This window comes from Idiotropiscis lumnitzeri, chromosome 16 (assembly GCF_059441095.1).
Source record: "Idiotropiscis lumnitzeri isolate Australia: NSW breed Sydney's pygmy pipehorse chromosome 16, RoL_Ilum_1.0, whole genome shotgun sequence".
In the NCBI taxonomy this organism is placed as follows: domain Eukaryota; kingdom Metazoa; phylum Chordata; class Actinopteri; order Syngnathiformes; family Syngnathidae; genus Idiotropiscis; species Idiotropiscis lumnitzeri.
The window spans coordinates 5,179,184-5,195,193 of NC_142406.1; the positions used below are offsets into that span (position 1 = coordinate 5,179,184).

Consider the following 16,010-nt stretch of genomic DNA (forward strand, 5'->3'; position numbering starts at 1 on the left):
TGATGTTTTGTATTTTATTTTATGAAACCATGACTGTGATTGGTGTCGCAAACAATAACTTCTCAACCTTTAAGAAGGCTGACCATCATGTAAATTCAAATGAAACAGTTCAAAGAGAGTTCAAACAGGCTAGCCGCTTCGCATTGCTGTGTGACCTTCGCAAATCGTCAAGGAACTGATTGGACAATTGTTCTGGTTAACTTCTTCCCGGCAGTGTACATGTAAATAAGCGGCTACCCAAGTCAGAAAAAAAATGCCTTGAGCATTATTGAAAATATAATTCCGAACCGAAAACCGTGAACACAAAACCATGTTATGAACCAGATTGCATTATTGTGACTAATTTTGTTTTTAGTTTTGTGCCCTGCTTCTATTGTATTTTGATTCCTAAATATTGACACAAGGATGTCCTGAAAATGTTTTTTAAATTTGATGAAAATCAAATCCCGGACCGCGGGATGGTTCGGACCGGACCCATGACCAATCTATGATGAATTTTTTTTCAGGGCGCATTCGCAAACGTTGGCGCTGCAATTCGAGTTGATACGGAAAAGGCGTCACTGATTTGAGCCAATCGAATCTTTTGTTTACGATCCACTGCCAATTGGGCAGCAGACCGGAAGAGAGTGCTGCTGACAGTTTGCCGTGCTAAAAAGTTAGCGAGGTCGATGCGTCTTGTTTTAAATGAATGGACGGGGAAATTTAGTTTCGTTCTGGCTGCAGCCAATTCAAAACCAGTGTGCATCATATGCCCCGAAACCGTCGCAACATTGCGAAGCGCCACTACGAAACAAAGCACCGCCCTTTTGTGCAAAGTTATCCGCTGAAGTTTGAGGTGAGCGCACGCAAAAACATCGAACTTCGAGTGCAGTATAACAGATTTTTACATTTTCGTTTACAGCCCAGCGGCATGCAAACGAACGTTCACTAAAAGTATCATGGATTTTGGGGAAACATAAAAAAACGTTCAAGTGATGGGGAAGTTGTGAAGGAGTGCTTAAATGGTTGCACAAACATCATTTAAAGGAAAACACAAAGCCCAGATGTGTGAAATAATCTACCAAATCCCAATGGCCCTGACTCCGTTCCAACCCAGATTTAAATCACTGGCAGGGCAGTCACAAACTCATTTTTCTCATTAAGAGAAGTTAAAAAAAATATTCTAAAGAAAAGGTGGTGTTAAAGCTCATTTTGAATTAGTTTTTCATGAGGACAGCCATTTTTACTGATTGTGTACTGAACATGTTGACCTGTTTTACTTGGATAATTAGGCTTTCCGTTTTTTTTAGGCTGATAACTCTTTGATTTAAGAAAAAAGGGTCAAATATGTTAACGCAGTGTATAAGTGCGCTCTGTTGAAAATGACTAAATATTGAAACTATTTAAAAATGTGAACATAGGCTAGACTAAGGGAAGTCGGACTTTGGTTCGGACCTTTTAATTGGAAGAAATTTTAGTCGTGGACCTCTGTGACTTTTAATTGAATACCTCTGCTCTATCGGATGTTTTGAGTTGACCATTTCTGCAGGGACTTGACTTGCAGTTGTTCAGTCGTCACTGTGGGCGTTGTAGATGGACAGTGTGCGAGCCGACGGATCACTGGCATCAATCCAGCGTGGCATCCAGAAATGGGGCAGCAAATCAGCATGGTCAGGGTAGTGTTTCTCAAACACCTGTCTGAAGTAGTAGGCCTCTTTGGTGTGGGGAGTGTTGTGCGGGAATATCTTGGAGGCAATCGCCATCTGTTCATCAGTTACCTGTCAAAGACAAGAAAAGAAAATTACAATTTGTTGGGCTGATACGTACATAGCTGTGTGTATGGATTTGTTTTGCATTTCTGTATTTGTCGAAAACGTTTACATCAAAGTACAGTAACAATTTGTTTTCATGGGTATGCATTTTTCTCTGGGTACTATTGTTTCCACCCACAACCCAAAACATACATCGAAAGGCTTCTATAAACCAATCTGACATCCCACGGTGTCACCGATATCAAACCCACTGTCATGTCGGCCGAAACATCGGGCCGGAGAAAGTGAGTGTACCCACCTTCTGTGCATGCATGAGATGTAATACCGCTGCATACCATTTCTGGCAATAGTTTTCCTCATTCCAAACCAAAAGCATGGTAGCCGTGGTATATCATACGCATAAACAAATCTTAATGGTGTTACGGTTCACCTGGCTTTCAGATTAATTGGCTCATGATGTCAGATCTGCTTGTTACTTGAGTAATCTTGAGTTTCCTGTCTGCAAATTCATCACAAAGCTACATTGAAATTCTTCAACTGCATTATAAAACGGCTTGTTTACAACATCTGTCTGCAGGGAACTGTGAACATTGTAAACTTAAACCTGTAACGCAAAGGAATAAAGCAGGGCCTTTGGTGGAGCCACTCCACCCACCACTCCATGAGGTGACACACACCGGTGCAGAATTTGTACAGAATTTGTTCTAAATTCGTTCACCGTCGAGGTGACACGAGCCAATCTGGGGGCGAAGTCTACGTAAATAACGTCATCATGACACCACAGCCAGAGAAATAATATACAGACACACTTATGCATTACTGAGTGTTGGACCACCTCGGCTCACGAGAGCTCGCTTCTCTTGAAAGGTCCATCTTGAAAATAGCCTTGTAATTATGAATGCAATCAAATTCTCACTTTTCCCTCCTTTGGCCATTGTGGGTTAAAAAAGCAAGAATATATTTTATATTTTCTAAAGGTAGAAGGGTAAGAATGTGTGGCTGGGCCCTGCCCTGTCACAAGTGATTATCCAATGTTCATACTTTCAACGTGAGGCCTGCGAGAAGGCTTACTGTAACTAACTTGTGATCTGATTGGCTATCGCAACTGTCTATTAACTCTAAGAGCCCGTTGACTCACACAGCACAGACGCCTACAGGGAAGAATCTGAAGGCTCGGAGGAAAAGAATGTGAAGATGGTATTATGAAATCTGCCTGGCAACACAAGCAGGCTGAATTCTGATTGGATAAAAACTCTCACCTAAAAATACAGCATCTTATGACATGAATGTGAATATGTAATTAGAATAAAATTAAAAGAAAATTATATAAGTGTTATCATAAATATGATCATGATGTGGGGCGGCACGGTGGCCGACTGGTTAGCACGATGGCCTCACAGTGAGAGACAGCATCGGTCGTGGGTTCGATCACAGCTCCAGCGTTCCTGTGTGGAGTTTGCATGTTCTCCCCGTGCCTGCGTGGGTTTCCTCCCACATTCCAAAAACATGCATGGCAGGCCGATCGAACACTCTAAATTTCCCCTAGGTATGAGTGTGAGCGTGGATGGTTGTTCGTCTCTGCTTGCCATTAATAGGGCTGGAGAATGAGAGCTAATGTTACTTCTGAATATTTACAAGTATCCACTTTCCACCCGTCTTGTCTATTCAGCATTGTCAGACCAAGAAACCAGACACCGATATATCGCCCTATCTGTAGCTTTATCACTTTGCTCACAAATCTTTTAAGTACTCTTGGAGACCTTCTGTTTTGTTTTTCGTAAATAGAATTTTGGAGCCCCTCTGTTGTTACCTTCCGTCCTACGTGGGTCTGTCCACTGTTTTTTTGTGAGTGCGCTTTGCCACTTGCTTTTTGCCACTGTTCTTTTGTGCTCATATGAATTGGTTTTAAAAGCCTGTGTCACTGCTCTCAAACCCTTTTCGTCTGCATGGTTATCTATTCTCTGGCTGTAAAGCTAACCATAACAACACGATTAATGTTGTACTTGCCAACATTTTTTAATTATTCAATTGCTGTTGCGGTAATAGTGTTCAGAAGTAAATGCAGATGTTTGCGAGTGTCTTGTTTTGACTAAACAAAAAAGATAATCAGTGGTTTCCAGCTGTTGTGAAATGCGCTGAATAAATAAAGTTGTATTGTATTGTATATTATTTTATGAATAACTATTAAAAAATAATGAACCAAACAGACAAACACAAATGTACACAGTGAGTAGGTCAGCACGATAATGGAAAAACATGTAATCTGCGAAATGGATGTTGACTGAAGCGATATGGATAATATTGTGATATTTCATGTTTTCATATTTACGTACCTAAAAAAATGACAAGGAAGTTTTTCAAAAAGCAATGTCACTGCAAGTGTCTTAAAACTTTGCACATACCATCGACTCAAGGCACTCCTGAAGAAAGATATACCAGGACTTCTTAATGGACATTACACCATCACTGAAGGCTTCTTTCCTCCGCCACAGGATCTCATCAGGGATCAATTTCTGATCTTTGAATGAGTCCCTCAAAAGGTACTTCTCCACTCCATGCTGGGGACAAATTTCAAATACTTAATATTAGGAAATTCTTTTGGACAAATCATAGTAAATAATGAATCAAAAAAGTTGCATAAAAGAATGAACCCTGGGATTTCGCATTTCCTCAGGCAGGGATAGGTAGTAGGCTGTCAGTCTGTGGTCCAGGAAAGGCACTCGGAGCTCCAAACTGAAAAATAACACAAATTGACAGCAGTAAACATGCATTTGTTGACAAGCTGACTGAGGTCGCCACTGGGCTCGCTCGCTCTCTCTCTCTCTCACTCTCTCACTCTCTCTCTCACTCTCTCTCTCTCACTCTCTCTCTCACTCTCTCTCTCACTCACACTCTCTCTCTCAGTCTCTCTCTCACTCACACTCTCTCTCAGACTCTCTCTCTCACTCTCTCTCTCACACTCTCTCTCTCACTCTCTCACACTCTCTCTCACTCTCTGTCTCACACTCTCTCACACTCTCTCACACTCTCTCACTCTCTCTCACTCTCTCATATATATATATATATATATATATATGCATACATATACACATATACACATATACACATATATAAAACAATACAATCTCAGTAAGAAATGGGCAAGCAGGTGCACGGAAGTACAAATGTTACCCATGTGCAGAAGTCGTGCGATCTGCTCGGAGATTATCAAACAGGTAGAGTTCTTTCAGCAGTCGAACGCTTTCTTCAGCTCCTGCTTTGGTGCTTGGAGCCTACAGAAGGAGTATATTAATAAAATCAACATAATATTATTAATATTGTGACTTAAGAGTCATCAATGTCTTTTGCTGTATTGCTTGTTTGACTATTCCATCAGTCATATTTATTCATGCAAGGAGGGGAGCAATGCCTGAATGCTGTTAGAAGTCATTGGTGGAGCCAAGTTTACCTTTAATGACAGGATTGGGAAGGCACAGGATAAAAAAAAATCAAGGGAGCAGATTATTACACAGGATTATCCAGTACAGGGGTCGACATTGCTTGCAACTTTTCAGTGTTGAATATGAGGAGGTAAAATACAACTAAGGCGCTGCAACTCTGTGACTGCATGCCTGCATGAGTGTGTGTTTTAATACACTCGATCTTTAGGATTCAAACAGATATGGTCATGACGGGGACATGATATTAAACATTGACGTACATCGAGACATGCGATGCAATCAAATACAGTCAGATATATCAAACTCAAACCGAAAAAAAAAAGTCGATCGACGCATTCCAAGTTAATAATTAAAAATACCTAAACAATAAGTATGAATCTATAAAAGTTGACCTAAATATACATCAAGAAGAATGATGGGGGTGACATCACTTCACCATTTGACTTGATTGCAATCAATGTTTCCATCCTTCATTTTAGTGGTTGAGATGTCAAACATTAAATATTCAATGTTATTTTATACTCTCTAATGGCTTAAACAATAAGCAAATCTTTTGGGGCTCTAAGACTTTTGTTAAGTCCTGGAATTTTAATAAAAATTATCGGTAGTGTGTAAAACACATTTCGTGTTCAATTGTTTGAAAGTTTTCACTGTATTTTTTTAATGCTATGAAATTTTTTTTAAATAGTATCCATATAGCATTTTGTTGAACTAATGCAGACAAAATAAATGTGAAATAGTTTAGCCGTGTCACTGCTATTTATCGAGGTTTTAAGTGTTTCCCATGGTATATATTTTCTTATTTTCAAATTAAATCAAATATTTTTAAAATTATTTTGAAATAGTTTTTTTATTTAATGAATAATTTGAAGTTAGACTGTACGCTGAGTGGTCTCGCAGTCAATTCTGCTTCGTTTTTCGGATGAGGTGGTTGTTCTATATGTCTTTCGAGGGGGTGCACCAATGATTTTTAATAGCTGTAGTCACTATGAGCTGCTGAGCTTTCTCGTTCGTCAATGCAACTGCAACCACACAGTGATGCAGCTGGAAAAGATGCTCTCAATGGCTCCTTATAAAGAGTATGTTCTTCGTTGCTGTCTTTGAAGTGTTATGCTATATTTTGTGTCTAGTGCCCTTTTTCTTTCCTCATGCCACGGGCCGAGTTGGCTCTCGCTTTTCTCAGATCGAATTCATCCCCAGCTCTGAAGGTGATGTCTCTAGCCTTCAACAGCCTGTGGAGGTCCCCTGTCAACCACAGCTTCTGGTTAGCTCCAGTGGTGATGATCTGGATCTTGATCTACACGAGATCACGTGTCTGTGTATACCTCATTGTTTGAGTGGTTGTTCAAGGTGGCTGCCTGCTATTTTTTCCTGCTTTGTTGTCTCAAAGCAGTCTTGAGGCCACACGCTTACCTGCTTCTAAACTAGTTAGGCAACTTTCAACTCTCTGTTCGTATGCTAGCAATAGCATAATATTGATGTGATCAAGTCCAACGTTGACCTTGGCCAAGACAAAAATCCGGAATGAGACCCCATGAAGATTTCATTGAGGCTCCCAAATAGAAATTGTACTGGTAGAGTTTCATAATTTGAAAACAATTAAATATGGGTCTTCTGTCCCCTGAGCAAGGCAACAAAGTCCAAAACTGATCATAAGCTGTTGAGCAAGATTTTGACCATGCCAACACGCTGTGTGCGCGAGTGTGCATGCGTTAGTGAAATATTTTTGGGTGAGGGGTAATACATGCAATGCAAATACATACATTACGCATTAGTCTCAGATTTAATATTTTTCAAAAACCGAAACCTACCCAATATGTTTTTAGATATTTTCACAGCTTAATAAAAAAAATCGAATACATGTGAAAAATAAATGCCTTTAAAAACAAGACTTGCCTTGTGGAAGTAAATGTAGCCTTGTGTGAGCTCATCTGAGCCTTCTCCAGAGAAGATCACCACACTATCAGTCTTCTCAGAGATATATTTAGAAACTAAATACATTCCTACAGTGAAAAAAAAGGGAACTGTGGGTTAGCGTTTGTATGAAACAGTCACAATCTTAGTTACTCGAAAAATTTATTTATATATATATATATATATATATATTTATTTATTTATTTATTTATTTATTTAGAGTGCAAGGTGGAAAAAAAGGTGCAAATGCATTGCTAATGACTTCAACAACTAATCAGAGTCCGGACATAGCGAGGAGTGAAAAAGAGTGCAAGTGTTGGTTAAAGTGGCACTCTAAAAACAAATCTCTCCACAAATGATTCTCAAGCATTGCACGATGTGAACCATGTGTAACACAAAAGAGGTCTCAGAATACCTAGAATGAAGAATTTTTAAGGCACGAAGCTAAAAAGAATCACAAAATTGCAGTGGAACTTTCATGAATGAACTGGTTTCCAATTTGGTTCATGAAAAATAGAAAAAATTTAATTTAGGTTACACCCTACTTTGGTTTTACTAATGCTCCTGCAGTCGGAATGCATATTTGGGATTTTGACGAAGTGTAGATTGGAGGTGTGTTCATACTGCAGATACATCACATATCTGATTTATATTATTCACACACGAATGAGGTCCAGGTCCGATTTGAAAAAAAAAAAAATGGAATTGTGCTGTTGTGCATGTCGTTCACACTGCATGAAAAAAAATCTGAAACGTGTAGCTGCTGTCACATAAGAGCAAAAAAAAAGGAGCTGCAGTTTTAACATAACCATATATTTGTATTGAGATAAATATGCATAAAATTAATCTGCCACTAGGTGGAAAGAGCGTTTCATGTTGGGTGTTCGCCTAGGTTGCCCTGAATCCCGCTCTGCCCTTTTGTCGTTCCCCAAGGTTCTGTTTTGGGGCCCTTGCTGTTTTCATTATACTTGCTGCCCCTCCATCTGACGAAAACATGGAATTTCCTTCCTTTAATATGCGGATACCAGTCAGATCTATGTCCCGCTGAGCAAAAAAGACGCTTTCTCCTTGAGACCACTTTTGCCCTGTCTAGAGGAAATCAAAATCAGGATGTCACTTAATTTCTTGAATTTCAATAAAAATGAGACAGACGTTATTGTGTTCAGTCCCAGTGGCCCCTCTACTTTTAACCCTGTTGACATTGGCCCCCTGGCATCTTATCTAAGGCCAACAGTCTCGAACTTGGGTTTTAAACTGGACAGTAATTTTAAATTAGATCAGAAAATCAGTGCTGTTGTTCGATCCAGCTTTTTTCATTTTAGGCAGCTGGCTAAAGTGTAAAGCGCTTAGAAACACTAATCCATGCCTTCATTACATCGAGGCTAGATTATCGTTCTGCACTTTACTTTGGAGTCAGCCGGTCCTCCCTCAAGCACCTCCAACTGGTGCAAAATGCTGCTGCTCGTCTTATAACTGGAGCCCGGAAGACAGATCAAATAACCCCAATCTTGGCCTCTCCTCACTAATGTATTTAATTACAAAGTAGTCGACTCCTGCTAATTTTGTTAATTGAAAATTAAAACTAGTCCTCAGCCAACACAAATATATTTATTATAGCAAAATTGTGTTAGAGTGACACTTTGTAACCCATTATTTTGTATTATTGTATTGCACGGATGCATATTGTCATTAATGACGCAGCTTTCAAACAAACACGCCAGAAATAAAAAACAATAATGTTACATGAGCTATCTTCCGGGATTGTTGAATAAAGTATAGCTCATGTCTAAAGAGCAAGTGAACTGGAGTCACTCCAAGTGACCAGCCATACACTCTTAGCTGTTCAAGGGGTCTAGGAGTGCCCATGCAGACTACTTTGAGAGCTGTAGCAACCGAGCATGTTGCATGAGAATGGATCTTTATCCAATATTTGGAAGAGCGTAGATGCCATGAAATGTACATTATCTCCAATGTTACTGAATACACCCAGATTAAAAAAAGAAAAATCATGAACATAGTACAGAAATGAAGCAGAAACATGGGAAGAAGGGCTGACATATTTCTTCAACACGTCTTCAGTTTTTACTCACCAACAGAGGCCCGTACAGTGGTGATGTCATACGTCTCGAGGCTTACAATGACTTTCTCCACAACCTGAATGCCTTCTTCTGCAGTAAAGTTCACCTCGTGGTGTTCACTGCCAATGTAAGCTGCAACCTTGGAAACCATTACAATTCTGACTGAAAGATACTGTACATAAACTTGGATGGAGAAAAGCAAAAGAAAAAAACGCTTGCATAATTGTCATTTACTTCTGTGATAGCCATAAATTTGAAATACTTACTTTACGGGCAGCTAAGATGTCCGGGCTGTCCTCCGACCCAATTGAAAATGTTTGAATAGGATATTTGAGCCCCCCTTCCTTTGCCAGCTTTACCAACGTAGCAGCAACCAAACTGGAATCCAAACCCCCTGAAAAACGGAACATGCAACAAAAAAATGCAAATGTTACTCCTTTTGCTATTGAGTTGTCAGCTTCCTTCCTCAATACATTGATACAGTAAGGCTTTGACTTCAAATCAAAATCAATAAACTGATTGAGCATTAAGATAATCAAGCATTGTCTAATTGGGTTAACTATCAGCTCGCTCTTGAACAGGGGTGGGGAAACTTTTTGATTGGTGGGCCACAATGGGTTCTAAAATTTGGCAGCAGGCCGGAGCACCAGCAGAAGGATGGAGTGTTTTGGTAACCTCACATCATCGGAGAAAAAAATATATATTTAATTTTAAATGAAAATGAACAAAAGCAATAGAACAAAATGTATGTGTTTGACACAGTTTTTAGAAAATAAAACATTAAAAAGGTTTGTTCATTTAATTTTTTGGCGGGCCGGATAAAAACATTTAACGGGCCGCATGTGGCCCCGGGGCCATAGTTTGCCCACGCCTGCCCTTGAAGTTGATTTTATGATTAGGTGGAATCATGAATGACAAAGATCTTGACCAAGTGAAAAGTGTCCTGACAGATGAACAGATACATGCGCAGGTTAGCGACAAGCTAACTAATTTAGAAGTATGACTACACCAATCTGAGTCTCAGCCCATCAAACCATCGTCGTCTGCACGACCTACTGATATTGTAGACCTGGAGAACAAAGTTGCTAAATTAGCACAGGCAAACTGCCTGTGATCAGAAAGAAAATTCGCAAAACTTTGCATTTGAAATTTGCCAGCAAAAAGAACAAATTGCAGCATTATCAGGATGTTAGAGTGAAGCCCAGTGGCTTGACCTTCAAGTGACCATGACCTTGACCAATATTTGCAAGGCGTCGGAAATGGTGAAATTGCAGAACTAACGCAAAAGTTAACAATCCTAAAAAAGCAATACATCGAAGGAAAAAGGCAAACATTTTGCTTGAAATCTCAATTGCCAATAGAAGTAAAAATATGTGATGTCACATTTGTTCAATCACAAACAGGATGATGACTCATCCCACACTGAACCTAACTTGCCGCACGTTCTGTGGGATGTCCAACAAACACTTGACAGGCCACTTTTCTGGAGTTGCCCATCCAGGATCTGCGTTAATTGGACTCCCCAATGACGTTCAACTCATTCCCTTTTCGCACACCCGTCCCTACATTTGTGGTGTTACGGCCTTGTTCTGCCATTCTTAGATCAGCTTCACAGCCACCTGCTCGAATTCCGGTTCTTGCCTCTTCCACGGCAAATGCTGTTTGATGCATTGCTAAACATGGAGCAGGAACCCGTCCCTCTGCAATTGGACTGAGCAGAACCAGCAAACACCAATCAAGCCCAGGTGCTTGACAGCACCATCCTTCAGTCCCCTGCAATTCTCTTACATTCTGCCCAGCAACTTTTGGGTAATTTGAGAGTTAAAGGTTTTATTTGAAGACCAAACTTGAACAAACAATATGATGCATTTATTGACTCAGTTGCTAAAATCACCGTCAGGTCCAGGACATTCTTCATCCAACTTCAAGCCATGTTACACAACAGTGACTGGACGCTCCCTCTCTAATGCTGACAACGGCCTGTCCCGCTTGTAAGTTCAACAATCCACTCGCGGTGCGCAATGCTTCCCCCTTGTGGAATGTAACACTGATAACTAAGACACAAACTGAGGATGCTGTCCTCAATTTTGTTGCAGATACGATTCAGCTTCACTGATGAACTTATAAGTCTTAATTGAACATCCAAGGATGCATTGATCTTGACAATTTTAACAGCTCGCTGATTTTGGAATTTTTTTTATCCCAGACTGGCAACTCATTCGATACAGGTGCTCCTACGCCAACTTGTGTCTTCTATGCTTGTGTACGTATGGGACTTCTTTTCGATCACTTGCGACAAAACTACGTGCCTATTAACATTCACACAACATCAATGAACTTGCAGTCACCTCACAACAGTTGTCATTTTGTGGCTCAACGCTACCACCTGTCTTTCTTATCCACCTGCAGGCATAACGCTTATTCATTACAGGACTTTTACTCTCGGTTGTCACCTACAGTGTCCTGTCATGGGCTTTCTTTTTCATGGCTCTAGTAACTGCGATCCACTACCATTTTTAGCGGGGTCCAGACAGCATACGCTTCAAATTTGCTTCATGAACCAGCTGTTGTATTTTTTTGAGTCCTCTAGATGACACAGTTGGTTTAAATAAAGGTTTTAAAAAATGGCAATTCAATGTGCTTTCAGCCTAATGTTGAACAGAGAGTGCCATCTAGAGGAGTCCAAAAATACGACAACTGGTTCATGAACCAGATTTCAAGCTTCATTAACCCATCACTAGCATATGCCCATGACACCCGAAGGGAGCTCATCAGCAGAAAGCTGGAGCAGCCAATCAGGCCCACATCAATGACTTCACTCGGTTACAATCAATGGACCAACCTTATTGTCCACCTCTGTTAACCATTATCAGCATGTGAAAGACATTCTGAAAATGTTCAAGGTGACTAACTCACAATATGCCTTGGAGTCTACGGTTCCCACACAACATACACGTTTGCTCGACGGGCGTGGGGGGCGTTTCCTTCCAGCGCGTGTCCTGTCATGTCATGTTGGCTGGAGAGACGCGCCCACCAGCCACGCACCTGTTACTCGTTGACTCCTTGATTTACCTCACTACTTAAACACCCCGCGCTGACTACTCGGCGTCCGTGCATTGCCCTGTTTTGGATGTCACTGTTGCCCTTTGTTCATCGTCTTTGCTCATGCTTCATTGTCACGGTCGCTTATCCCTGGTTCCTGTCCCTGTGTCATAGTCCTGTTTAGTTCTGCCCAGCCGCGTTTGTTAGTCGTCGTTGTTTTGCACTTTGTCACATTTGTTTGCTCCAAGTACCTTGTTTGCCTTTCGGTTTGTTTTGTTAATTAAATTCCCTTTAAGTTACCCTTGCCAGGCTTCCCTGCATTTTGGGTCCTCCTCTACCTCCACCCGCCGATCGTAACAGAATGCACCGACCAAACGTGGACCCAGCGGGAAGCTCACGGCGGCGTCATCGACGTCGCCGCTCAGACTACTACCCCCCTCAGCCAGCCGACCAACCCCGTACCCTTCTCGTAGGTTCTGCTTTTCGTTCCTCGTTTGTCTCTCCCTCTTCGTCTCGTTACAACTCCCGGCGCCTCGCCAGCTGCACAGCCACGTCCCGGCACCTCGCCAGCTGCAGAGCCCCGTCCCGGCGGCTCGCCAGCTGCAGAGCCCCGTCCCGGCTCCTCGCCAGCTGCAGCGCCCAGTTCCGGCTCCTCGCCAGCTGCAGCGCCCAGTTCCGGCTCCTCGCCAGCTGCAGCGCCCAGTTCCGGCGCCACACATTCCGCGTCCGTCCCAAGTCCTTGTCCCAGCGGAGCACGTCCTGCGTCCACCCCAAGTCCCTGTTCCAGCGGAGCCCGTCCTGCGTCCGCCCCAAGTCCCTGACCCGGCGGAGCCCGTCCTGCGTCCGTCCCAAGTCCATGTTCCGGCGGAGCCCGTCCTGCGTCCGTCCCAAGTCCATGTTCCGGCGGAGCACGTCCTGCATCCGTCCCAAGTCCATGTTCCGGCGGAGCCCGTCCTGCGTCCGTCCCAAGTCCATGTTCCGGCGGAGCACGTCCTGCATCCGTCCCAAGTCCCTGTTCCGGCGGAGCACGTCCTGCGTCCGTCCCAAGTTCCTGTTCCGGCGGAGCACGTCCTGCGTCTGTCCCAAGTCCATGTTCCGGCGGAGCACGTCCTGCGTCCGTCCCAAGTCCCTGTTCCGGCGGAGCACATCCTGCGTCCGTCCCAAGATCCTGTTCCGGCGGAGCACGTCCGGAGTCCGGCCCGGTCCTCCGCTGCCTCTCGTCTCTGCCTCGGCGGCGCCCGATGGCCCGCCGCCTCTCCAAGTCCCGGCCTCTGCTGCGCCCGGCCCGCCGCCGCTCCAAGTCCCTGTCTCGGCTGCACCCGGCCCGCCGCCGCTCCAAGTCCCGGCCTCTGCTGCGCCCGGCCCGCCGCCGCTCCAAGTGCCTGTCTCGGCTGCGCCCGACCCGCCGCCGCCTCTCCTCTCTGCCTCGGCAGCACACTCCATGTGGCTGCCTTGGCCTCCCGGACGCCCGCCTGAATGGCCACGGCTGGACTCGCTGGTCTGGCCTCCCGGACACCGCCCCCTTCCGCCCACCCTCATTTTGGACATTTTTCCTGTTGTTTACGTTTTGGGACGTCTGGGATCCGTCCTTTAAGGTGGGGGGGGTACTGTCATGGTCCGTTTCCGTCATGTCTTGTTTTTGTTTACGTTTGCTCAACGGGCGTGGGGGGGCGTTTCCTTCCAGCGTGTGTCCTGCCGTGTCATGTTGGCTGGAGAGACGCACCCACCAGCCACGCACCTGTTACTCGTTGACTCCTTGATTTACCTCACTACTTAAACACCCCGCGCTGACTACTCGGCGTCGGTGCATTGCCCTTTTTTGGATGTCACTGTTGCCCTTTGTTCATCGTCCTTGCTCATGCTTCATGCTTCATTGTCACGGTCGCTTATCCCTGGTTCCTGTCCCTGTGTCATAGTCCTGTTTAGTTCTGCCCAGCCGCGTTTGTTAGTCGTCGTTGTTTTGCACTTTGTCACGTTTGTTTGCTCCAAGTACCTTGTTTGCCTTTCGGTTTGTTTTGTTAATTAAATTCCCTTTTAAGTTACCCTTGCCTGGCTTCCCTGCATTTTGGGTCCTTCTCTACCTCCACCCGCCGATCGTAACAGAATGCAGGACCCAGACCAATTTCAAATAGTGGTTTCAGATGCCCTGGCACCTAACTGCTAACAAATTTGTGTTTCTATTGTTCCTCAGCGTGCTAATTACACTACTACAATGGATCACGATGTGCTTGTGTTTAGCATTTTGAACATTAAATAGCTTTTCTTTGTGGAGTAATGTATTTATTTCATTGTATTCAGTTTTGGAAAAATAATGGAAATATACTTGATAAGTACCTGAGAGAAGACAACCAATCCTCCTCGTGGACATGAGACGTTTCCGAACTGCATTCTCAAACAAGGTTCTGATGTTGTCCTTCACAATGTCTTCATCAAAACCTAAAGACATTTTAATGACATTAAAGCCTTTTTTTCTGGATTCAATGAGACAAACTCAGTGATGACGGCCAATTCATACGTGCTGGCAGTCTCCCCACAGTATCATAGATGGCATGACTTGGCTCATTTGTGCATTCGTGGAATTGCTCCAACTGAATGGATTTCACTTTGCCATTGGGCTTCAAATCAAACACCTCAAAATGTCCTGGCAGAAAGGGGGTGATTTTGGCCGGATTGTCCAACGCAGCGATAACATCCATAAGACCTGTAAGAAAATTTACTTCACTTAAGAAAACGAACACAATGTCTAACACTCAACTGCAAATTTCGGTGAGACCCCGCATATCCGAGGTTTGCGAATTGCAAACTGACCTATTTTTGGGGGGAAATATCCTGCGTTATTCCCTGCAAATATCACCTATTCACTGTATTTCTGCTCAGGCCAAGGCTGTGTCTCATGTAACGTGATTACTTAGGCGTTGTCTCGTAGAAGGGCAGCCGGGATTAGTTAGATCAAAATCGTCGACAATAATTTTAACTCATTCATGGCTGTCAATGGCAGTGAAAGAGTTAATAGTCCACAAATCGTTTATGTATTTATTTATTCGGCACTGTGTTTTCCTCTCGAAACGGTCTCTTGCTTCTCCTGCTGGCTCTATGTCTGTATTCCACGATTTACATATGGTCCGGTTAGACAACCAGAAATTAAGGAATTATATTGAAGTGAGTTAAAGAACTTCATGTACTGCTTTTCCGCCATCTTGTGGCATCTTGGTGCCAAGGAACTATGTTTTATTGACTTAAGGAGCTTCTTGTACTGTCGCACTCTCCTGCAAATAGCGGGGGTTCACTATACGTATTCCATTACCTTTGGCCTCGGAGCTGACTCCAAGTAATCCACTGTCAGTCAGAAGTCTAAACAAAGGGCGCACACCATACGTGTCCCTTCCAAGACATACTTTTCTGTTAATGGTGTCCAACAGAACAAAAGCAAACGTGCCATCCAGGAGCGACACCGCCTTCTGAATGCCAAAGCGCTCATACAAATGGAGCAAAACCTCACCGTCCACTTCTGTCTGGCAATCAAACTCAAATTGCTTCTTTAGCTGAAAGAACAGTTGAAAAAAAGATAGCAGACGGTGACTGAAAGACAGAATATACATGAAGTTTTTACAGTACATATATACATTCGGCGGCCATTAACTGGATGGTGTGCTTGAGTTAACAAACCCCCCTAAAGGCAACTTCTTGAGTGACATGCTTGGAATCTAAATCTGACATGTTTTGAAAAAAAAAATCTCATCACTTGTTTACAATGCTGCGTTGGGGCTTGGGAGGCATTCCAAAGA

At 43.2% G+C, this 16,010-nt stretch overlaps 1 protein-coding gene across 2 annotated transcripts in view; it reads right to left on the reverse strand.

Annotated features, from left to right (window-relative positions):
• Positions 1-16,010, reverse strand: part of LOC148321047 (asparagine synthetase [glutamine-hydrolyzing]-like) — a 33,518-nt gene that overhangs the window by 3,683 nt on the left and 13,825 nt on the right. Inside the window, exons 3-12 of one of the 2 annotated variants that reach the window (XR_015847042.1) lie at positions 15,530-15,767; positions 14,741-14,926; positions 14,560-14,661; positions 9,450-9,577; positions 9,196-9,322; positions 7,088-7,194; positions 4,923-5,023; positions 4,403-4,484; positions 4,154-4,309; positions 1,489-1,757 (exon numbers count right to left, since the gene is read on the reverse strand). Coding sequence is in view for 1 of the 2 variants with exons in the window: in XM_088319543.1 (XP_088175669.1) it covers positions 1,548-1,757; positions 4,154-4,309; positions 4,403-4,484; positions 4,923-5,023; positions 7,088-7,194; positions 9,196-9,322; positions 9,450-9,577; positions 14,560-14,661; positions 14,741-14,926; positions 15,530-15,767 (1,437 nt within the window). In the remaining variant the exon portion in view is untranslated. Of the gene's footprint in view, positions 1-1,416; positions 1,758-4,153; positions 4,310-4,402; positions 4,485-4,922; positions 5,024-7,087; positions 7,195-9,195; positions 9,323-9,449; positions 9,578-14,559; positions 14,662-14,740; positions 14,927-15,529; positions 15,768-16,010 lie in introns of those variants that run through there. The other variant, XM_088319543.1, reaches the window with a different exon arrangement.